General features: G+C 28.8%; 2 protein-coding genes across 4 annotated transcripts in view; both read right to left on the bottom strand.

Moving 5' to 3' along the window:
* LOC123305670 (probable ubiquitin carboxyl-terminal hydrolase FAF-X) overlaps nt 1–11053 on the bottom strand; it is a 32808-nt gene extending 21755 nt beyond the window's left edge. Inside the window, exons 1-10 of one of the 3 annotated variants that reach the window (XM_044887451.1) lie at nt 11039–11053; nt 9989–10207; nt 7702–7960; nt 6195–6420; nt 5835–6126; nt 5355–5675; nt 4395–4751; nt 3077–3219; nt 2696–2961; nt 1366–1681 (exon numbers count right to left, since the gene is read on the bottom strand). In XM_044887451.1, the coding sequence (XP_044743386.1) occupies nt 1366–1681; nt 2696–2961; nt 3077–3219; nt 4395–4751; nt 5355–5675; nt 5835–6126; nt 6195–6420; nt 7702–7960; nt 9989–10051 (2243 nt within the window). In that variant the 5' untranslated portion in view covers nt 10052–10207; nt 11039–11053. Of the gene's footprint in view, nt 1–1365; nt 1682–2695; nt 2962–3076; nt 3220–4394; nt 4752–5354; nt 5676–5834; nt 6127–6194; nt 6421–7701; nt 7961–9988; nt 10208–10278; nt 10296–10669; nt 10876–11038 lie in introns of those variants that run through there. The other 2 variants (XM_044887450.1, XM_044887452.1) reach the window with 2 other exon arrangements.
* Nucleotides 11054–13532: 2479 nt separating this feature from the next.
* On the bottom strand, nt 13533–21745 carry LOC123305157 (eukaryotic translation initiation factor 2A). The gene is made up of 9 exons (XM_044886788.1): nt 21517–21745; nt 21176–21320; nt 20895–21113; nt 19993–20257; nt 17700–18021; nt 15997–16171; nt 15345–15610; nt 13776–13999; nt 13533–13697 (listed from the first exon to the last, which is right to left on the bottom strand). The coding sequence occupies exons 1-9, from the start codon at nt 21542–21544 to the stop codon at nt 13572–13574; spliced, it is 1770 nt and encodes a 589-aa protein (XP_044742723.1). The 5' UTR covers nt 21545–21745; the 3' UTR covers nt 13533–13571.
* Nucleotides 21746–25794: the final 4049 nt, after the last annotated feature.

Here is a 25794-nt window from a genome sequence, read left to right as displayed (position 1 = left end):
TACAAATTGTTTTATACTCTCTTCAATAAACTTGATAAAAAAATAAATTTATTTTGTGAAATAAAAATCTAAAATAATTATTAATAATAACATGTTTTTCTATTCCATTTTGATGAAAGTAATAACTTAAAAGAACAAGGTAACAAGAATAATTCAGTACAATTCGTAATTTTCAATTTACGGATTGCCAATAATTCTAGATTCGATCAAAACTATTTACCGCTTAAGCTGAAATACCTGAGATATTACTAAGCGCGAAGCAAAATAGATTTTTAGGACGAAGTAATTTCCTCTAACTCTAAGAATAGGGACTCACTTAACTCGTGTTTTTTTTCAACGCGCATTTTGGGAAAGCATAGATCATGTCAAGAAAATACTACGTTCATACAACGCAGTTTTTAATTGTGTGCATCTAATTTAGCACTCCCATACAATATCTATTAATATCGTCTAACGTCTGTTTCTTGTACCAGAAAAATATATAACGGTTGCTAAATTTACAGAGAGAATGTCCGCCAAAAAAAATAGTAAAATTTTGACTGAAAATGATTCAAAAAATTTGAAATTTTATTTAAAATTTGAAATGGTTTATGAGAAATTAACTATAAGTCAGTGTTTTTATCAAAAAAAAGGGCACAATTCTCATAAACCGTACAGAGAATCGATACGAATTTTTCACAAAACCTATACAAGGGTGATGAAATGATTGATTTTTACTTCAACTCTAAGATATTTTGATACCTTAAATTGAAAATGATTCCGAAGATTTGAAATTTTATTTATCAATTAATCATCCCTTTATACGTTTTTAACGAAAAATTTATTACGACTTCTTCATATACCATCATGTGAAATGGGTTATTTTTAATGATTAATTTATCGTAAATCGTTTACAGAATCGACTTGAAATTTATAAAGAAGGCGTATTATATAATCATTAATTGATACACAAAATTTAGTTTTTTGGTAGCACTTTCGTTTTGGTATCGAAATCCCTTAAAATAAATTTTTTATGTAAGTGGAAAAGTGAAAAACTTTTATTCAGCAACAAATTCGAAATTATTTTTTTTAAACAATGACACATAAATTATAAAATTTTATCTATTGGAAAGAATTGAGATCTTATGTTGTAAAACGGAATTTTTTTCGCGGTTGTATCCTACATTTGTATTATATCCGAAAATTATAAAATAAAACTTTTTCGTAGTGCACAAATTCTTATTGAAGATACTATGTAGCCAAAACGCTCGAAATACATAGTTTGTCCATATTATACAATGTTTTTCGAATTACAGGTATTTTAGTTTGATTAGCGCAATATTTCTTTTATACATGCAGACACATTTCGTAATAAATAATACTCACTTCATTCCACTTTCCGTTAATAAAACTGGATCTAATTGTAATATATTATTTTCAAAAAAATCTTTATTTATACCAGGATCTAAATCAGGTTCTTCACCCATCAATTTTGAAAACCATTTAAAACATGCCTCACGATCACTAACAAATACAGCATTTTCAGCTAAACATTGCCATATTTGTTTTGCTTGATCAGCGCATAACCATAATTGGCCATCTTTTAATAAAAATCTAAGAAAATTTAATCGTTCTTGTACTTGTAATATATGATTATACCGACGATCTGGTAAATATTTTACTGGATCTAAAGTTTTATCTTCTGAAAAAAACATACAATGTAATTATTATTTATTAATTCCATTATTTTTTTAATAGGTTTGAACTTGAGATTTCAACGAAAGTAACAAATAAAGTTGTCTAATTGATTATACAATGATTTTCAAAATAGTCTCTGATCGTAGCTTACAATACTTGTGATACCAATAGCTGTCCAAGTGCCTCTTAGATCATGAAAAACACTATACGGATTTATATGAGATATTTCTCTCTGGCAATCCACCTAGTGCTTGAACCAGAAGAATCGATATGTACATAATTATGCTTTTTCAATTTTTCCCTCAGTGGGACAGAAGTACCCAACTTCCGGACACCACATTCTCGTTATTTAACATTTAAAAAAACTATTGGATTTTATATTTTGAACAATTCTAATCATTTTTTTATTCATCACATTTTTTACCTAACCTTAAAAATTATTCGGTCAAATTTGATTTGAAAATTGTAGGATGATTCTAATCATTTTTTGATTCTTCATATTTTTTGATTCTTCACAAATTGTAGGATGATATTATATTATGGACCATTCTATATAATACTAGCTTGATAAAAAATAATATTTATTTTCGTCAATAACGAATTTTCGCAAAAACCCGTACTTTTTTCTCTTTCAAACGCTTATATATAAAAAACGGTGAGGTTTGTTGAAAATTATCAAGAGTCAAAAGGGCCGCAAAATAATTTTTATTATCTTCAATAACGTATTTTCGGCGAAAATCCACTGAATCAAATGCCTTATTTTCTCAACTGAGGGTAGTGCGTCTTGAGACTGAACATTGTCTATTTAACTACAATCCGAAAATCTCCAACGATACCAGATATATGGCATTTACGAAGACTGATGATACTTCTAATAATGTTATTTGTATCTAGATACAAATAACATGAATGAGATGGATAGCCTGTCTTAAATTTAATCAGCGAAGACGTTTTATGGTCTTCCAACTTTATAGAATTACATGAATTTAATAAATACTCTCCCGCGATTGTGTCTTACCTTTATAAAGTGCACGTGTTTTTTCCATATATGTAATTAAACTATTTGTTACAAGTATCACTAATGAATGTTGATTTTGTAAACGATCAATAATTTCTTGTCGATAATATACATGATGGGTACATTGTCCGGATCCACTATGGGCACTTGTACCACCCCCACCACCGCCTCCACCACCACTTTGTTCATATAAACAGCAAATATCACGAATTTGTTTTAATGCAGGTAATACCCATTGATCACCAGCTTTTAACTCATCAACACATCTAAAAAAAAATGTAATTAGCCAAAGAACTACTGATTTTTAAGATTAAGTTTCTTATGTTTACTAGCACAAATAATTTTTTAATACAAACATTCTAAATTTTATTTAAAACTTACTTGTCTAACCAAATAGTTTTTTGAGCATCCCTTTCTTGTGAACAACTATAATCTAAAATTTTAACGTGTGCTGTCAGAGCTTGGTCCATAATTTCAGTAGGAACTTCTTCTGAATGAGCTAAATTCCAAAATAAAGTAAGCACCTAAAACAAATTTAAAATTCTTAAAAACATGTCCATTGATATTTGTTGGGAATGGCAAACACTTATTACATAAACTTTGAATCCCAAAAGCATTTAAGACCAAGCATCTATCGGAATGGTATGCAATTTTTTTTTTTTTGTAAATATTAATGGGGTCGTTATTGTACGCTACCTAAAATTATGTTAATCTAACAATTTAATAACATTTTATTGTACATTATTCAACTTTAACTTTGAGGACTGTTATCCCACGTAATATTCAAAAGAGAAAAATTGCTTGAAATGTTTAATTTCCTTTTTTAAAAAGTGAAAACAATTTGAGTTAATTGTTGAAATACCACGTATAGAGTGTTGATTACGCAATCGCTTCTTTTTTTTGCGCCCTATAACTAAAGAAATATAGTCACTATTAAATAGCCCATACATACTGATATTCCCATATAATACATACTTTGTAATTTGCGCCCTCACGGGTAAACAGTGCTGTTTATGAAAAAATGTTTCAAACCAAAGTTGTTTATTTTTTTATAAGGATCATTTATTATAATTTTGTTCTATCTCTAACGGTTAACAAGATGTGTCCTACGGACCCAAGACCCAATTGGCCTATGATGCTAATTTATGAACTGGACCTCACTTTTTTCGTCTTGAGCACGCTGTAAAAATTTCAGCTTGAAATTTTTTTTTTTTGAGTTATTGTTTTGACGGACAGACAACCGAAAATGGACTGATTAGATGATTTTATGAACACCTCCTATACCAAAATTTTACTTTGATATATTTGATATTTACATGGTATAAAAACGTATCTTACCATCTAGCAACGGAATTTTTAAAAGTATAAGACACTTACTATCTGAAATTTTTTGGGAAAATACTCTTATACCCCTTTTTTTATAGGTATTCCAATTTCAGCGCATTTTTTTATCATTGGATCTGTTATTCTGGATAATTACTGATTAGAAATTAAGTCGTTAAAGCATTAAAAATTAAATGTTTTTAGTTAATTCTTTTTTAATTGATAAAAAAAAATCGTGAATCTTTTATCATTTTTAAATATTATTGTTCATCACGTTTTTATTTTGTAAATTATCATTTCGTGAGAAACTGCATTAGTTTTTGTGTAATTTATGCCTTAACTATAAAAGTGAGTTTCAACTTTTCTTTTTTCTTACCTTATGAGCCATGACACCATCTTTATCGTCTTCAGCAAGACGTCGTATTAATTCCAACAATTTTTCACGTTGTTTTCGATTAGCATTTGTCCAACTCGATTGAAAACAATCAAATAAATGATCCAATTGTTCTGGGCTAAAATCCCATGCTAATTTTGCTAATAAATCATGAACATTTTTAACAATCGCTTCATGTTTACCAGCTTGTGCAGACCATACAGCATCTAAATCCGATAGACTTAACGCACGTTCTTTGATTATAAATCGTAATATTTTTTCTAGTTTATCAACATATTGAGGTTGATGTAACGAATCACGTAAAACTATTTCAATAACATTATTATCTTTCAACCATTTCTAGAACAATAATAAAAGAGATTAGTACAAATTCGATTTTTTTCCTAGAAATTTAAATCGTCGCGAAACGATCTTATCTTGAAACTATAGACATAGTATAGAACCCTTCCATCTGGGTGCAAGTTATATGAAGTTCAAAACAAGAGGTATGGATCCAAACCTTCTGCAGAAACTCCTTACACGCTTTTATTGATACAAATAATATATGTGAAGGTCATTATCGATAAAGTCACAGTGACAATACAATTATTAAACTGAGCACAGTTGAAAGATCTAGCTGTAGTTATGCAAATACCGAGCATTTTGAAGAAGTCACTGGCGAAAGAGACCTTTAAGACTAGCCCTGGAACTTAATGATCTCAGTGCCCCTAATGAATACAATAGAGGCATAATATTTTGTCGAAGCCAGACTTGATATAGAATGTCCAAAACAACTATAACCCCTAAGACGAATGATTTTTGAGCCATATCCATCCAGCTTTATGTAATCTCATTTAACACTGCTTTGTCAAAAAGTCGCTACGCTAATTCGTTCCACATCATCACTGTGGTTCTTGACATTGAAAGAAATATTAACTTACTATGAAAGAAATATTAACTTACCGTCATACGTTCCGATGTTAACCAATCTTCTTCTTCTAGATGATGTTTATTTGGATAATATCCTACACTGCCAATTACTTTATTGATTTCATTTAACGCATTCATTTTTCCATTAAAGCTTGATATTTGTAACTGTCGTAAAATCATTTTTAATCGAAATTCTTCTAATGTGCCAACCATATCGTCTTGATGGGGTGCTCTAGATGCTAAACATTTTGCTGCTTTAATGATAGCTGCCACCAAATCATTTTTACTTTCATTTTTGGCTTCACGTTTTAATTCATCGTCCGATAATTTATCTAATATACTTGGCACCATTTCCTATTCAAAAATTTTGTATAACAATGTAAATTTTCGATAAAAATTACAATTTTTATCATGTTAATCAAGCTTCAACAAAGGACTCTATGGTACCCTTATTACAAAAATTAAGTTTTTTTAACGAGAGAAACATGCAAAACAGCAGGAAATGATACTTACAAGTATTGGCATAATATATTTGACAACTGTTTGTACAGTTAAAAATTCATAACATAATCCAAAAGGTTTGATTAATGCATACACGACAGCCAACGACAATGTACGTCCGCATAAAAATCGCTCTGTTAATTTTTGAAAACCACCTAATTGCCCAAACCTATTTATTAAATCAACAAGCCATCCACGTGGTATACGACTATCATTCGGTGGTCTTGCATAAAGTTCATCATCTGGAATATTTGAACCAGGTGGTACTGTTTCGCTCTGTCGTGAAACATTAAATGTATGAAATCTAAAAAAAAAGTAATGATAAGTTTTAGAATGTTAAGTACACGATATAGATACGTTTGAATAACTTACTTATTCGAAGGATTTAAAACCATAGCTAAGAGATCAAGTAATGGAAACCAATCTTGATCGAGTTTGATAACACAAAGCTCGATTAAACGAAGGCAATTTTGATAAATGCATAAATGTATATTGGATTTCCAACTACTGACAGCATCATCTGTTAAAATTTTTGTAAATGATATTGTTAAACCTTCACGAAAAAATCGTTGACACGCCTCGCTTCTAACATCTTGCCCTAAATTAAAATAAATATAATTTAATGATTAACATCTAGACGTTTCTCAAAATAGTCTTGAATCAATGACACCCATTAGAAAAATATACCTTTATTAATTGTGTTTAAAATAAGATTATGGTGCAAGTAATCCAATTTCAAAATCAGCCTAAAACACTTTGCAATAACTAAAATATTACCCTTATGATGAAGGGTTAATGGCATATTGGCGTGGTTTAAAAATATGATAAAGTTTAATCTATAAAAATTGAATAGGTGTTTGCTATTTAACATCATATTATCAATCTTGAAATATATGAGACTAGTATCCGCACTCTGGGAATTAATCGTTATCTAAGAGATGGTATAAGGTCCATCTTCAACCATCTGATAACCAAATGAGACATATTTTTATGAAATTTTAATGATTGATAAACACGCCTATGATACCTTATCTATCGAAAAGTAATTAAATTATCTTTTTTCTGATACCATTTTTCATTAGTTAACAGATCGATGAAGTTACTTACCTGTTCATACGGTATGAACAGATCTACACCGATCTGTTAACTAATCGAAATTAATATCAGAAGAAAGATAATTTAATTACGAAAATAATGGTATAATAGCTTTGCCTGTAAAAAACGGTCATGGAAAAAAATTATTTAAATTAAATTAAAAATGGCCATGAACACTATTCGGTAAATAAGCTATTATAGGCGTGTTTATAAATCAATAAAATTTCATAAAAATTACGTCTCATTTGGTTATCAGATGGGTGAAGTTCGATCTTATACCGTCTACTATACTATCGGATAAATTCCAAAAACCATTACCCTAGGTAATTAAAACAAAAGAAACAGAAAAGCCATTTTACTGTTGAACAGTTTCCAAAAATTTTTGATACCTTTAAGATATTTCTGAGTTCCATAATAATCAATGGTCAATCATATTCCCTGATAATTCCCGGCTTTTCCAGTACTTATGTCTCTTTGTTTTATTTTTCCAAATTTTTATTAGATACACGGTTGGTTTCATAGTCACTCTAATCACATAAAATTTTCTATTGAAAGTGGCTTTTTAGTCAGTTTAAGAATATTATGAAATTGTAAAAAAGTTCAAATATCGAGCGGAAAAAATAAATATTAAAAAACTTTTTAACAGTTCTTTATTTTTGCAAATTCCGATACTAGTCCTTTTTTAACTCATTTACTAATGATTAAAATCTTCCAAATAAATATGGGTATATTTTTTTAATGTTGGATCTCAAATCAAATTTGAAAATAGAATAATGATAGAAACCTTTTCGACAAAGATCAATGGCAGCATTAAGTAAACATTCTAATTCTTGTTCTGGTAAAACGGGTACCACCCATCGTAAATTTGATATTTTTTCATCTAATGTAGCTAATTTTGCATGTGGAAATTCAGGTTCGGTAATTTCCTCAATTTCAACATCGTTATCGTCAACAGGAACATTATTTATTTCAGTTTGTGACACTACTTGATTATTAGATCCTGTATTTACACCAGGTTGTTGCACGACTGCTGGAGGCATTGTCTATAAAGACACAAAAACAAATAAGACAATAATTGTTATCAGTTATCCTTAACCTAGACATTAAATAAATAAGTTTAATTAATCTAATCGCCAAAATTTATTTATTTAATATTATTTTTAAAAAAAAGTTAAATCATTTGTAAATAATTTCAACAAAAAAATAAACAAACACTTTTTTTATGTAGAAATCTCTTATTAATATTCATACAATTTTATTTAAAATAGATCTGGCAAAAGGCCATCAAATGTATAAAAACAAAATTATCTCGTATTTAGATCCAAAAACAAAAATTTATTGACCATTTTTGTCGAAAATTTCACTAATTTGTTCGTTATAACAATTTTAAAGCAACTATATTAATTAATAAAAAGTAAAGCCGACCGCACACTATCAGAATCTGATACACAACGCATGCGATTAGAAATTCTGACATGCTTCGTTAAGTATGCCAAACACAATTCTAATAAGAAATTCTGTCTGTAAAATTAGACGCCGGATAATTATGCTAATCGGCGCCTGTCATATTTTCTTATCAGAACTTTTGATAGTATGCGCCTTGTATCATATTTTGATAGTGTTATAAGAAATTCCGATTGTGTGTGGTCGGCCTTAAGTTTTGTTTATAAAAAAAATTTAATTATTCGCTTTATTATTGTAAATAATAAAAGTAAATAATATTTAAGCAGACATTGTGTAATTAAAATTACAATACGCTTGTACAAAAATATTTAAGCCTTTAATAATTTACCTTGGAACCTTGGATCTAACCTAAATGGAACCTTGGATCTATAAATCCTGACAAAGTGTTTAAAAAATATAGGCACGTTAGTTTTCATACGATAGCTTTTTGAAGAGAATGATCTAATAACTTGTTAATTTTTTTGCCTTTTTTATAAAAATTTAAAAAAAAAATACAATATTTGAGGATTCAAAAACTAACTTATTATTAAAATGTGACTAATTAAAGTTAAAATTATAATTTTTGCAAAAAGTTTTAATGCAAAGTTTCTTGGGTCGTAATAAATCTCGGAAAAGATTATTAATGATTGTCAGTGAAATAACTAAGAATGCGTCAAATTTATGCTAAATATTTTAGAAAACACCAATATCAAACGCTGTTAAAAATTTTTTGTATATAAATTCTTCCACGCGAGAATTAGATGTGCCTATATAAAAATCTTTTAGGGCATCTGATGTATGAAGCCATGTATTATACTAATTTTTGTTTTCCAAGGTATTTTTCTACGAGATCGGAGGAAATCTTGCCTAACCATAACTCAAAATAAAATAAACGAAATCTTTGAGTGATATCTATTCGCTTTCATTCTAATAAAAAATTAAGCAACGAAAATCCTAAAGTCAACATAAAAATATCTACTTGATTATTCATTCATGGCATATTTTTTTATAAGTAACACATTGATGATGAAACCGTCAACCATTTATAAAATTAATAACTCTTCTTTAAAGAAATTTATTACGACCATTTAATTTATGCTGTTGTGGATAATAAAGTCTACATTTTAGCCGAAATATAGATTTATGAACTACATTCTCAGTTTAAATATTAAAGCTTCGAAAATGTTTACAATACATAATCATAAAATACTGTCGGGTTTCGACAAGCCGAAAATTACAATCGAGTGTTTTTTTTATCCATAAGAAAATGGTTTCTTGATCTCGAAAGGTTAATAATCACTTTCTCGAAATTTACTCCAACCCACCAGTCAGGCAGCTGAAAAAATGACTTCAAAATGCTTTTCTCTACTTAACTAAAATTTTAAAAGGTATGGTTTCAAATTATCGTCTATAATCAGAATGACACAATTTTTTTGTTAACGATTACTCGGCGTAGTTATTACAAATAATAATCTCAATAACGTCTATTTTTAATTCTTAAGTGTCATAAAGTGAAATTATTTTTGAGTAAAAAGACAATATTTTTGTACCTTATTTTAAAATTCGGCTTATCGAAATTCGATTATATTAAAAAAAAATAATAACATGTATTGGTGTTATAAACAGACCTGGCCTTGCAGTTGTAATGTAGGATCGGGAGGCTCAGTGGCCCCACGAGTCGCTATGGTCATACTGGGCGATGCCGCCGCCGTTAATCTCTCCGTTCACCGCTGCTTTGCTTACTGAAATGGGCTACTTTACACATACGCCCCACTAAACACACACTTCATAAATAATCTACACGCTACGAAATAATTCTTAAATTGAGACTTTTACATTATCTAACGCTGTAAAAAAATTATTTATAATTAAAAACAAACATAATTTTTTGAATTCCATAAAAGTATAAAGTAGTTACTTTAAGGAGAACTAAAAAGTGACAGCCTCAAGGACAGATTTATTAATAATTGCATTTCAGGGATAATTGTGAAATGAGTCAAATATAAATTGAAAAAGTCTTTGTGTGAAACAAAAATTATTTATCATATTTGCAAAAATAATTTTGGTACATTCTTATATGAAGAACACATTTAAAGATTAGATGAAAGAAGGGTTAGCACATTTATTAAAAAGTTACAAAAATTGAACAACAAATTTGAAAGTAAATAACAATTTCCAAAATGTTTCATATTGAGTATGAATAATTGAAACTATTATTATCAAACCTGCATTTTCATCATATAACTTTGAAACGTCAGTCAACATAAGAGTACAATTCGGGTTGCAAATTGTATTCAAAAAAATGTTACCTGTCTAATAAAACTTCACTTCTTTCGTTTCCTTTTTTAAATAATTATAAACACAACACTAAATTATTGTTTGAATGATAATGTTTTAATAAATGCATATAAATAATGTATAATAAAAAATTACAAAGCTTTAAAATTTTTGACAAATTGCCCGATTCATCAGCCGGCCAGAGACAAGATGGCGACTGATTGAATAAAATTTTTCGAAAAATCTATTCAAATTTACATAATATATGATGTTTACATTGAATTATAAATATTATTTAATTATTGAATCAGGTTTATTTATTATTTTTAGTAAATACGTCTTGGTTTGATGTCTTCAGTATTTATTAAAATTTTTGTATTTATTGATCATTTTTGTCTTACTTTTGTACTTATTCTATTATTTATCTTTGTTGTTTTTGGTAACAACTTATTATAATTAAAAGTAATTTTATTTTTCTTAAGTTTTATTCAAATTAAATTATTTATAACTAATCAGTCGTTTTATTGTTAAATTTTTTTTTAATTATAATTATTTCAACAATTAATAAAAATTTTTCACAGTCAATTGTTTATCTTTTATGAATCCATATCAACTATTTTTAAAGAACTAAAGTTCCGAAAATATTATCTATTTTTCTACAATAGATAGGGCTTTCTATTAAAATTCCCTAAACATTATTAACCGGAAGTAGATAAATATAAATAATAATATACGAAAACATTTATTTTTGTATTCTTTATTTAATAAAAATTTTGTATACAGTCTGATTTTTTTATTATTTTTATTAAAATTATCAAACTTTCTCAAAAATCACATTTTTCGTTTATAGGCAACTTTTTAGACTCGAATGTGTATTCATTGCATTGTATGTAAAACAATAGAAACAAAAAACTCGACTACGAGTTCTGAAAATATTAAAATCACAAATAAATGATAACAAGCATACTTATTTTAAGTTAACGTAGACAGGCTAAAAATCTAGCCATTATGTAACTCTCAATAATAACTTTCTAAATTTGTCTGTTATGAGCCTAAATCAAACCATTTTCGGTTTGGCATATTTTATTAACAGACAGATACAATTGATATTAAAAACATTGTATAATTTTTTGTTCGCTTAGATATAACTTTTACTGATATAGTCTCTGGATATAACTGAGTGAATTTAAAATTGTAAATGAATAAAGAAAAAAACTGCAGTAATGTAATGCAGTATTTGTAACTTCTTTGAAACCATTAGCCAGATGTTTCACCATTATATTTTCCATATTTTCTTTATTCTTGGAAAATTTAAAGTAGGCACACTCGCTAACAAGGAAAGAAAAGATTTCATTAAATTTCTTATATTTTTAAGGACAGTTGAGTAAAATACAGTGGTTTCTTTTTTATCAAATATAGCATAAAAATGTGACTTCTTATCTAAAAATGATGATGAATTTCATTCATATCACTATTGTAAATCAATTTGGAAATTTAAACAGGGCGTGTCTCGTAAATATGTTTATCTAAGGAACGGCTAATCGAAAAACCAAAATTTCACATAAATTTGAGGTGGAAACTAAACTATTTTTTTAGTTTAAAGGCATCTTAGTTTAAGCTTGGTAATCAATTGCAAATTTTGCCGGGTGATCTCTTAAGAAAAAGTTCCCGATTATGAACAATTTTCGTTGAGAAAAAGTTGTTATGTTAGGCACGACATTGACAAAAGTTTCTCAAATTTTCAGACGTTCTGAAATGACTATGCTTGACTTTCGGTCCATCAGTTTCCTGCCTCAACTGCGAAGTACCTTAAGGACGTACACAAATTTACGTTTCAAATTTTGAGGGTGAATCTGGTGGAACTTAGGAAAAATAGACGAATGTTAGAGTAAAATTTTTCGATATACGCCTCAAGATTTAGAAAAAAATCACTTATTTAAGAAATTAACACAAATGCCATTATTTTATGAAAAAACGAGTGCCGATTATTATAATTTTCTTTATAGGAAAATATTTGTCATGCCTTTAACTAATGAATATTAGTTTTCCAAATTAATTGTAAGAAAATTAGCCTTGTTATATAATAAAGCATACCTTTTAAAACACCTAAATATAGGATTTATATATTAAAAACGAAAATTTTAACAACTCAAATATATGAATTTAACGCTATATGAATATATGAATTAAAATATTTACCCTCTTATAAAGGGCATTAAAGAGAATCTATATACATACTCGATTTAAAGACGGTCCTAAGAAAACGTGATTTTGGGAAGGTCATTAATTTTCAAACATGAGTTTTGATCCGATTTTTATTTATTTATTCGATTTTCGATGAATTGCTAAAACAATTAGGAACATGCCTAAAATAAAATGACAACAATAAAAAATATTTGAAAAATAAATTTATTTTTCATACATCAATTAAAACGCAGCATGAAACCAATAATTGGACGTTTCATGATCTCAATATAACAACATGATTACAATATGATTTAATAATATACAACTTTTTAATTATAAAATAAGTAGAATTATGTATATAATTAATTTTAATTTACCATCAATTTAGGATTTTCAATTAAATTTATTTGGTATTAATTAATTAATTAATTAAATATTTATTTAATATTATCTAACTTTTTTTGTTGTTTATATTTTAAAATACGTTTTAAAAATGTTTTTCCATGTTTGTATGTTTTATAAATGTTTTTTTTTCTTTACATGTATGGTATGTATATTTAGATGTTTGATGTAAAAAGATATTTAAAAAATGAAAAAAGAACAATACTAAAAAATGATTTTTTATACATATTTTTTTTAGTTATTATAAAAAAAAAATTAAGATGAAAAAAATAAATTCGAATAAATTGATGTTAAATTCAAAGATTTTTTTAACATAATTAACAAACAAAGAAAGTTTTAACTTGATCACAAAGTCAATTCTTTCATTTCATTTAACAAATCCACTTCTGTTTTAATTTTTGATAATTGATTGATTTCCAATATTTTACCGGCTGCTTGCATTTCTTTTAATTTAGCGATTGCTTCTAATTTCTATAAATATTAATTATCTATATGTTACAAGAGATATGTTAGATATTTTTACTATTTGGTTTTAACATAAATACATACCCGTTTTATATTCTTAATCTTTTTGTCTTTTTCAGGATCGCCAGTTAAACTGGCGGAGGTTGAGGACGAGGAATTGGGAGTTTTTGGATGGTTTTGTTGTTGTTGTTGTTTATCTGTATTTCGATCATATTTGATTGTACTGTTCGTTTCTTCAGCTAAGCGTCTTGCTTTTTGTGCTTCACGTTTCTTCTTCTGTTTAATGGCCGCTTTTGAGGGCGCAGTTGCTATTTAATTTTACAAAACAATTTAGTAAATTATTATATCATTTTTTAAATTATTTACATAAATGCTAGATATCACGAAACGTACACGCAAACGGGAATTTAACCCACAAAATCTGATATATCGGAACAGCATTTTAACCTTCTGACCTAGCGGAGTGTATGGTAGCTGCTGTACAGTTCTCCCGTATCTTGTGTTTATACGCATTTTCAATTTTTTACAACTATTTTACATATTTTTTAATTATTTTGTAAACTAACCATTCTTAATAAATGGATCGTACTTTGCCATTAAGTTATGTGTCTAAACAAATTTTAACATTCTTGATAGCAATGCTAAATGAAGCAAAGTATGAGCGTACTTTTCTTCATACCGAAACAGTAAAAAATGTTCAGGCACAATACTTAATGACAAAGTAAATAATAAACATTAGTCACCTCCGTTGGTAAACCTATAACCTTGTAGGAGCCCAATGAAATTTATTTATATGCACATTGACTATTTACTTTTCGTTGCTACGAAGATTAACATAGATACGACATGTGTTGTATATTCTGATCTGAATATCAGATTATATTAGTATGAAATGGGGATGGAGTAATAGCCTTGTTGACACGGTAGGGTTTGTATCTAGTGCCCCTTCTGCCAACTTGATTTAAAGATGTTTCGTAATGTTTTAAATCAGACTGGCTACGCGTCAGGCCACCCTCTAATTTCTAAGACCTTCGAAAAGTTGGGTCGAACTCTAGGAGAGACGTGTTGTACCCTCTAGCATGATACAATTAATGATTTGAGAGGAAAAGGTTTGAAACAAAAGGGCAACAATAATTTTAAAGGCTGAAGTACGCGAATAAAAAACACAACTGCAATATTATATTAAAAGGAGAAGCCCACAGTTCTTTATTTTCTATGTAGTCGTCTCTCCTGACAATGCATATCATAAGGGTCAAGGACATCTAAATTTATAATAATTTCTGAAACCAAAAATTGGGTGTCGGTTTGGAGGGTTAAAATGAATAATTTTTTCTTTAGTTAATGAAATGTGTTACTGCTTGTTTCTTTCTTTATGGTATATAATGGGGGCATATAGATCGGTACCTAGTATGCCTGAGTTGTAATTTGGTGCTAGCTGCAACTTTTGCACTACTAGATATAATTTAATATAATTTTATGGTATTTTTAATAGCTTTATGTCGGTTCTTAAGATCTTAAATTCACTTGCACCGATAAACAAAAAGCGATTCTAATGATAAAACTATTGTTGTGTTTCATATTGAATGAATATTCATAATGGATAGTTAGTAATGTGGATATAAAAATTATAAATTTAAATTAATAATAAATTACTTTCTCCTCCTGGTTTGCGTGGTGGATCATCATCGTCATCATGAAGCCGGAAAGTAGTTTCTCTACCACGAGCACTTGGAGGCCTATATACTTGTTTTGATGCTTGTGGCTGACTTGGTGTAATACCTTCCACTGGTGTATAGTTTATTGGCTTTTCAGGAAAGATTCCCGGGGGGTAACTTTGCCAAGATACTTCATATAGTTCTTCCTGAGAATTCCATGGTCTTTCATATAATAATGTGCCAGTATAATGCCATATCTTGTAACTAAATATTTTTTGATTAAAATTAATACAGGTTAGTTAGTAGATAATTAAATTTGGAAATAATTCGTGGTCTTGGTGTTATACTCTGCTTAAAGACGCAGTCAAAATCCTTCTGAAATAGAATCTTAATAGAATTTTAATCTATTTCAACAGGATTTTGACGGCATTGTTTCAGACATACAAGAATCGCAAACAGTAAGTTATTTAATAAGATCGATCATTTTCTTTACGCAAATACCACTTTCTACATAATGTTAGTTAAAACAAGTAACACGGCAGTGATTAATTAATTATATTCAAAATTTTTTAGGAATTATTTCCGAAAAGATATTTTTAATATTCTGTCCTTATCTAAAAACTTTTAAGTAAATTGAAATTTTTATTTACCCGTTACTCATACGTAATCTAGGGGCAGTGGTAGCTGTAACAAAATGTGTTCCATCCGGAGACCATTGAAGTTGTGTTGTATCTGGGGCTTCACATTTACCAATTAATTTTCTAGCAGCCGTATCCCACAACTCAATTTGTCCTCGTAGATTACCAAAACCACCCAATAATAAAAGTGCATAGAAGTTAAGAAAAATAAAAACGATAGCAAAATTTTCGAGCTCTTCAGAACTTTATTCGTATCAGCTAAAAGATACTTACAAAAGTTGATGGGTCTAAAGGCAGTAAAAACAGTACGATCAAAGCAGAGTGACCACAAGAATATAGAAATTATTGGCCAAAACAATTTCATCCCTGTTTTCCGCTATTTAATCCGTAAAAAGAGTAAAAAAAATTATGAATCAAACTTTTCTAAGAAAATAAAATCGTTCCGATTAAATCACAAATTTTTTTGGATCCAAATTATCCACATGTATTGAATTATACCGAAATTAATATTATTTTTTTAATGTTTTTTGATTAAAAAGTACAAAAATCAGATTCATATGTCGATTGGATGAATAATTTTCCTAAAAATTGACGCCCTTAAGAGTTTAGGGAGATTCAGAATTTTCAATAAATCAATTTTTTTTCCATTTTCTCAAAGTATAATATCTTGAAAATATTATCTCAAGAAAATATTATTTTTGAGTTATTGAACAAAGGGTGTTGGTAGCAGTAACTTTAAGCGATTTTTTCTCAAAACTATGTTTTTAAGGTCGATTACCACTGTCATTCAAAAACCGCTCGGTGGATTAGAATGAAATTTATACAACTTTTTTTAAAATAGTTTAAAGATTTTTGAAAACTTCGATTTTTTTTTTTAATAAACAATTTACTGTTGCTTTTTTTCTGAAAATTCGAGAGTAAATTATCAGAGAAAGCTTCAATCAGGCATTAGATTAACTATAAAAATACGGATTCTCCGGGCGAAAAGTGTCAGCTTTCGTCCCGCTTAGTTAAACGAAATGCCGCTTTCCGCCTTCGGCGAGCAGAAAATAGTATAAACACCACGGAAGCAAGTAAATAATATCCTAGATCTCATATTTGTAACTCTCGGTTTATCATCTCAATGAACATGAGATCTGAGACATTCTTTTATTTTGATGTGTAATATACAATTTTTTTATTTGAATGATTTCGGGTGAACTGTTGAGAAGTTATGCTAGTCACCGCAAGGGACTACTTGTGGTACAGGTGACGATACAAATAGCGATAACTTATTATATAATTAATATTTTCTTTCAAAAGAGTGAAATCAAGTTGAAACATGGCATAACAATGTAGTATTGTTACTTTTATAAAATAAATAAAATTACTATGTAAAAAATTTTTACTAAAATTATAGTTTTTTCGTGCCGCTGTTTGCCCCTAATCCCTTAATTTTTCTCGAAGAGCGATATTTTGGGGGAGATTTTAACCGATAATTCAACGACAACAAAATGAACTAATCAACAACCAAAAACACACTTTTTTTATTAAATTTGTAAATATTTATTAAGATAATGGATTTCCGATTTTCCCGGTTTGTGGCCACTCTAAAAAGTTAACACCCCTCTTAGTTTCGAAGACTTCTTATGTGGACCTTAGTTGGTTTAACCAGAAAAAACTGAACTTATACCTATATATCGTTTAAAAAATTTATTAAGTATTCAAAAGGATATTGTTTCCATGAATGTTGTAGTGAATAGCATTCCGTGGACCACTACCAAATTCAAAAATTGGCTCACAATCTATATTAAATAAAGTGGCTTTGGATGGCATAAAACCATAAATAATACAAAATTCAGTACTTTTTGGTGACCATGCTACACAATGTATTGGACCATCCTTGCTTAAGCAAACCATGGCTGTGTTACCTTTTGTACTTAAATAATGTAACGCTTGTTTACCATAATAGGAAGCACCAGTTTTATCTACTTCTGTACTTGTCATCAACAATACACTTGTACCTTTGTTATTCCAGAAAAATTCGACTCGATCATCCTTTAAAACGCAGATACATTAAAAAAGATAGTTCAATGAGAACAATAACGTTGCGAAAATTTTCCGACTCATTCAATTTGAATTTAGTTAGAGCCGAAAGTAGAGCTGAGAAACCGATACCTTTAATTAACGTATCATGTTCGAACTAATTTTGAATGGAAGTCTTTATCTAATAATTTTTCAAATTTATAAATCACATGGTTAGAAAATTAAAGTTAGAACGGGGGGGGGGTGATTTAAAGCAACTTTGGGAGCTTTGTAAGAACTGTTTTTCTGAGGAGAAAAACCTATTTGAAACTTTTTATTGTTCTGTAAAAAATTCAACGATACCAATGCCTTAATTGAAATACAGATGATTAAGTTACGAACACAAACGGACATGGCGAAATTAAAAGTTTCTGTTTTGGAATTTGGCAACGAAATTCTAAAAAACTTCTGTCTCGCATTTGGGTAACATATAAGAAATTATACTGGATGGCCCATTTTAAAATATGCATCTGAATATCTCACCAGACGCACCACCTATTAAAAAATAACCCAAAAAAAAATTGTAGAGTTTATGTTGGACATCAGATTTGACCTAATTCTTCGCGTTTCTTTAATGGCCAATTTAGATCCTAAACGGTAAAAGATAGAATAATACTTTAAATTAGAAAGTTGATCCTCACAAAAAAATACAGGACATTCGACTGTGTATTCGTCACTTTGACCTATAATTATAGATAAAGTTTAAGCGTATTTTCTTTCGATTAAATCCAATATTTTTAAGTCGCATTTTCTCTGAAAGCTAAGGTTTCTTGAAAAAATGTTTTAAACAAAAATGGTTAGTTTTTTTAATGAGGATCAACTTTTTAATTTAAACTGTTATTCTATCTCTTGCCATTTAGAATCTAAATTGCTTATTAACCCGAAGAACCAGGTCCAATCTGATATCAGAACATGATGTGAGATGTCCCCCATTAAACTCTACAATTTTTGTGGAAGTTAATTTATTTTAACAGGTGGCACCTCTGGCGAGATATTCGGATGCATAGATATAAATGGCGCACATGTATATAATTACTCAGATTTCTAAAAGAGAAGTTGCATTAATTTTTTTTTGCCACAAATTCACATATAAATGAAAGAATAATTCACCTTAAAGTATATTTGAGCAATTTTTTTTATTTTTATTAATTATTAATAAAAAAATTGGTATATTTTTGAATTAAAAAAAAAAAACGACTTGTAATTGTTTGTGACGTCTTGATTTGCGTCACTGAGAAACCTGAGAACCAATCGGAATCACGCTAAATTCACATTTTCCGGCTAGTTTCCATGTAAAATTTTTTTGCAATATATTGAAAAGTAGAGATACAAACCATTTATCGTCTTGCACGTTATTTTATCATTTTTCCGTGCCGTGGCGTTACTAAAGAGATATGTTGATAATTTTTCCAAAACAAATTAAAATGCACTAAAAAGTAAAAAAATAACGATAATATAATGTTGTTAAAATTATTGTTATTTTTGGAGTCGGTGTCAGCCAAAGAAACAACTCTGACAGAACAGTTTGCAACATTAGCTTGGCTGACACCGACTCCAAAAATAACAATAATTTTAACTACATTATATTATCGTTATATTTTTACTTTTTAGTGCATTTTAATTTGTTTTGGAAAAAGTTTTCTTTTGAAGTCGGTTTTCTTTTTGTTTAAAGTTTTTTTTTTTTTTTATTTTGTGATTTTTAGTGAACCTGAACTCCACTAACTAATTTATCACTAAAAAAGGAATCATCGAAATCGGTTGGCGTGATATTGAGTTATTCATCCTCTTAGTCAAAAGTTCTGAGGTAACAAACATTAAAAAAAAAAAAAAAATACAGTCGAATTGATAACCTCCTCCTGTTTTGTTTGATGTCGGTTAAAAAATTTAAAAACATGCAACTTCTCTATTTTTAGTTTTCAAAGTGAACATGAGATAAAATTTTACCTGGAAGAAACTTTTAGTGGCAATAGCTTGTGTAGCATCGAACTTAGGATATTTAAAAATACGACCACAGCCTCGTTGGCCTGCTTTTCCTGGCGTATAACAAATTACATGATGGGGTGGTCGTCCAGGTGCCAAAGCAAACGAACGTATTTTCTCACCACCAACATTATGAACGGGTTTTTCAAAATTGGCATCTTCATAAAAAACTACATCGTTATTAATTAATTGAGCACAAATTTTTTCATCTGCGGACCACTGTGGTTCCCTAAAAGTAAACAAAACCATAAAATATATAAATTCAAACGTTAAATAGATTAATCTAAGAAAATGAATAATTTAAATAACTTTAAACAAAATTAGATAGAAAATTTAAAAACAGCGCTAAATACATTCTTAAAAATTTTCTGCAAAATATCATCGATCCGAATAGACGTGTATTTTACGGGATCAAAGATTAACATCGTTTTCTCATATATTTCGAAAGCCGTAGACATTTTACAAATTTATGTAAATAGGAAATTGTAGTTGGGAAAATTTCCTGCATAAATGATTCAAAGAGATATTTCGGTAGAACAAATAATTTTTGAAATCAACAGCTCTAAAGAATTACCGGGCACATTATCATTTCACAAATCATCAAAATGCTTTTGCTTTCAAAGCTTTGAAAGCGAGTTTACGAAAAAAATTAAGCCTAATCTAAACTTATTCCTAAAAATGTATGTCATGTACAACTGATAACGAACATTTATCTTCGAAAAATGTGTTAACCTTTTCAGATCTTTGACCCCACATAGTTATTCGTATGCCATTTGGATAGAAGAAAGACTTTCACAAACTATTTTAATTTTTTGTTGCTATTTACGTTTACTTTTTCTGGATGAATGCAGTTAAAAAAAATTTACCATTCAATTTGTTTTTTATGGACAAATGATTTTACAAGTTCACCATTAGATGATTTGTAAATGTGTAAATTTGGTGTTCCTCGAGGTTCGGCATTGGTAACAATAAACGGCTCCCAACTCATTAAGTAAGTACCCAAAGGCGAAAACGATAAGCAACAAACTTTTGGGCGTGGGATTTCCGCTATTAACGACCATGTTTGAGTGTTCACTATTTTCAATCTGGAAAAAATAAAAAATAAACGGTGAAAAATAAGTAAATTTAAGTTATTTATAGAACTTACTTCGCTCCATTAACCCAAGCAAAATATTGCCCTTGTGGACTAAATAGCAATGTTTTACAAGCTTTACTGAGGTCTTTCGAAAATTCGGAAACATTTTCATAACTAGGTGGCCCGTAACTTAAACTAACTCCCGTTGATCCCCTAACTAAAAAAAATTTTTTATTAGAAAAACAGAAATTGTATTATAACCTCAAAAATTGAGTACAATAAACATGTGTCATATAAACATGAAAAGCATGATTTTTCAGCAAGTATTTGAATGAAATATGATTGAAAAAACAATTATGAAATAAAAACTATCCTTTATTAATTAAAATTTATATAAATAAAATTAACAATACCGGCAATTGCTGGCAATGGAGCTGACATGATGAAATAGCTGAAATCCGACCACGACAGCCGTAAAATAAAGAAACGTCAGTTCATACAAATATTCATTTCTCAAATTCTGTTTGATTTATAAAATAAACAAAATTTTCTTTGGTTCATACTATTTTCATAATAATTCAATCTTTTCTAGACTTGCTATGTTTAATTATTTTTACCTCTCAATTTTTTTTTTAATTATTGCGTAATAAGATAAAATTGATAAATATTCAAATATTTAACTATAATTATTAATAATTTAAAAAAAAAAAATGTTTAAATTAGAAACAAAAAATTATAAAAAAAAAACTAATTTATTTCTTGTCATTTAGAATGTAACACTAAAATCGATTTTGTAAATCTAATAATTATATTCAAACTTGAATTTCTACAACACATATTTTTTATTAAATAAAAAATATTTAATTTTTGTACGATGTTTTTGTGAACCGAGCCGAAATATCGAAACTAATAATATTGATGTAAATTAATTTAGCAAATTTACCCCCGCCGCGTATCTAACCGTGTTCTTGATAATAATGTGCAAATTTGGTTATCAACACATTTGCATAAGCATTTTACAAAGTGGAGAATTAAAAAAAAAAAAGAAATACGTCTATGTTGACCAATTTCATTTATTTTAATCTTTAACTTTTGTAATTTTATATTCGTATTATATTTTGTAGTTCTTTGTTAACCAATAACTTCATCTACACTATTAAATAAGTTACGCATGATTTTTTCATAAATTATCAAATTTATTATCTTGCCTTTGCCTGTGCCTTTGTTATCATTTATAAACCATTGATAATAATTAACTACCTAATTCTAGAATATAACGGTTTGATTGAGAATTTATTGAAATAGTGGAGCACATTAGGTCGATCGTAATAATAGTTCAAAAATTTTTAGAATCCTCTGAAACTAAACTAATTTATTGAAAATTATCTATTTTTCAACATTGAAAGATGGGCAGGAAAATGTTAAAATACCTATATTTTAAAATATTGCAAAAATTTTACAATATTTCGCATACGATTGTACCTACTTGGCAAAATTTAATAATGTAAGAATTTGAATAAAAGTGGATTGATCGTATTTATAAAGTTTTATGAGATTTCATGGGAAATTACGAATATATAAAACTACATAATGAAAATTATATTTAATTGAGGGGGTACCGCGCTTGGGTTCCTAAAACCAGTCTTATGCAGGTAGTGCGATGCTACCATATTTGTGACGATATTCTTTTAAATGAAATTGATACAATCGAAATTGATACGATACAATCAGTGCGTAGGTACCTATACTGAAACCGAAAGTTTGATATAAATTGCCAATTTATCAAGACTGCAATTGAGCAAAACTTGCGGGGATTAATTTTATCATTTTTTTAACCGACTTTGATGATTCTTTTTTTATTTGAAAGCTGGTGCTTTCAAAATTTTATCACCCCATTTCCGCTTTGCACGGAGAGTTGAAAATATGACAAATGTTATCCCTAAATTTTATATGAAGCTTAGAAGTTACCAAATTAAAAATTATCTTACAACAAATTTGTTAAGAGCACTCGAAAACTTGTTTATTTTTCTTGAAAATTAGGCATAAAAAATTTCCGTACGAGATTTTTGGACCAAGATATTCGCTTTCCAAGCAAACTTGGCACTTCAGGATTTAAAATCTTGTATCCTGTATGTTTTTAAGTTTAAGTTTTTGAACGATACTAAAAAAATTTCAGTGCGATGAATATTACTAAAGATACAGGATTTAAATCTAAAAGTGCCAATTTTGCTTGGTAAACGAATATCTTGGTCCATAAAGCTCGTACAGAAATTTTTTAGCCATCATTTTCAAGAAAAAGAAAGAGGCTTTCGAGTGGCTTTAACAAATTTGTTGTAAATTAAATTTAAAATTTTGGTAAAATCTAAACTTCATATAAAATTTAGAGATAACATTTCTCATACTTTCAAGAGAGAGATTCTATTATAAGCAAGAGATTCCAAAACTAGAAAGTATAAGTTTTCAAATGAGATTTCGATGATTGTAGAGATTCAGTTGTTTGAAATTATGGTAAAATTTAGTGTTTCCTAAAATCGATTGTTTTTGTTAGGCGAGAAAATTTAGCATTTTACCACTAAAATTTAAAAGTAAGATGGATCGAGTTGCGGTTATTTGCATTACGTCCTAGAAGATATTTATAAACTTTGTAAATGTTGCAGTTTATTCAAAGATAATTTCCATCGTTTGTGCATTAAAAAATGCATTTTTTCTGATGCAATTTTTTAAGCATAATTGAAAAAAATTATTATCCCGTCAATAATGTAATGGGCATCCTGACCATTAGAATCATCTTCGGGAATACTGATTTTTTTCGAAATGTATCTAAAATCGTCACTCGGAAATTCGAGGTCGCTGATCACGAATATGATGTTCAAATAGTTCCTCGACGTTACTATAGGGATCTGGTCATCTCGGCCATGGGGATCATCCTCGAGAATTACATTCGAGTTCATTGTAATATATTTTTTAATAAATAAATGAACAAAATTAAGGAATAAGTAGACAATAACTCAAAAATTGTGTATTTTTTCATTTTTATTGTCTAATTAGCTGTGAACTACCCGCTGTGCTGAGCAACATTCCATTTTCACCCTCTCCTCCATATCCCCTTGCGTATAGGTTACAGTTTTGTAATGTACACGCCATGCTCTTTTATTTGATACCCCACTTGGGTTATTATTTGAAAATATTCGATTATTCATCCTCACTTTGTCGCTCCACCTTTCTACCTCCCGAAGGTTAAAAATACATAAAAACAATCCTTGAAGCTGGTTGTATATCTTGTCAATATTTTAGCATAATCGATGCACAACTTTTTAAGTTTTTGAAGCACATCCCTTTCAACGCCTATTTCAACCCCTCACTCTACTGTGTATTATGCATGTTTTATACATAAAAAGATTTCTCTTGAATCACTCTATTAGAAAAAAAATCGCATTAAAATCCGTTGAGTAGTTTTAAAGATGTAAGCATACATAGGGATTAGGGACAGACAGTCGGATTGAAGCGACTTTGTTTTATACTATGTATTGATGTAAAATATTGTTATATTTTTTGTTTCTTATACCGCATGTATATGACATATGTCAAGGTATATTAATTTTAGTCCCAAGTTTGTAACGCTTGAATATATTGATGCTACCAACAAAATTTTGGTATAGGTCTTCATAAAATCTTCATCTAATTAGTCCGTTTTCGGTTTCTGTCTGTCTGTCAACGCGATAACTCAAAAACGAAAAGAGTTATTAAGTTGATTTTTACAGCGTGCTCAGGTCGTAAAAAGTGAGGTCGAGTTCGTAAATGAGCAACATAGGTTAATTAGGTCTTGAGTCCGTAGGGCCCGTCTTGTAAACCGTTAAAGATAGAATAAAAGTTTTAAACGTAAAAAAATGTTCCTTATAAAGAAATAAACAACTTTTGTTTGAAACATTTTTTCGTAAACATCACTGTTTACCCGTGGGGGAGCAAATTAGGCGCAAATTGTATAGTATGTATTATATGGGAATATCAGCTATATTAGTTATGTATGTGTGACATGTATGTATGTGTAATGTGACAGTGTAATCAACACTGTCTATACATGGTATTTCAACAATTAACTTACTCAGTTGTTTGTTTTTTCACTTGTTTTTCATAATTATTTGTGCAAAAATTTATTCATTATTTACATTATTGTCCAATTAATTTCTTTTTTAATTTTAATCTTAAACAATATATTTTTTACAGAAAATATATAAAAAACATTCATTTAGTAATAATAGTTGTTACTTTACCTAAATTGTCGTTTTCAACTTTCTTTTATTTTATTTTGTCAAACTTACGCCTTTAAAATATCTTAAAACTTATAGGTCGCCCAGTCATGATGTTCAGGTCCCCAGTTACTCAGCCTTTTTGGATTGAGAGATAGGTTTCTGAAATATCGACTGAGGCTGTTTATAGTTGTCATCTCTTGTATAAGATTCAAGTCGATATCCTAAAAACTCATCATACAATCATTAAAGGCACCCAATTTGTGAATATTTTGAATCAAAATTACTCAAGAAAATAATTTTTATACAAATCGGACGCAATTTGAAAAAATTCAGAAAATCACAAACAAAAAATTGGTTTCGGGATTCGATGAAACTTAGTATATAGAATAGTTTTGGCCAAGAAGAATACAAAAATCGGATTCATTTAACGATTTGATTAAT

This window comes from Chrysoperla carnea, chromosome 1 (genome assembly GCF_905475395.1).
Source record: "Chrysoperla carnea chromosome 1, inChrCarn1.1, whole genome shotgun sequence".
Classification (NCBI taxonomy): domain Eukaryota; kingdom Metazoa; phylum Arthropoda; class Insecta; order Neuroptera; family Chrysopidae; genus Chrysoperla; species Chrysoperla carnea.
This window is presented reverse-complemented; position numbering and strand designations above follow the sequence as displayed.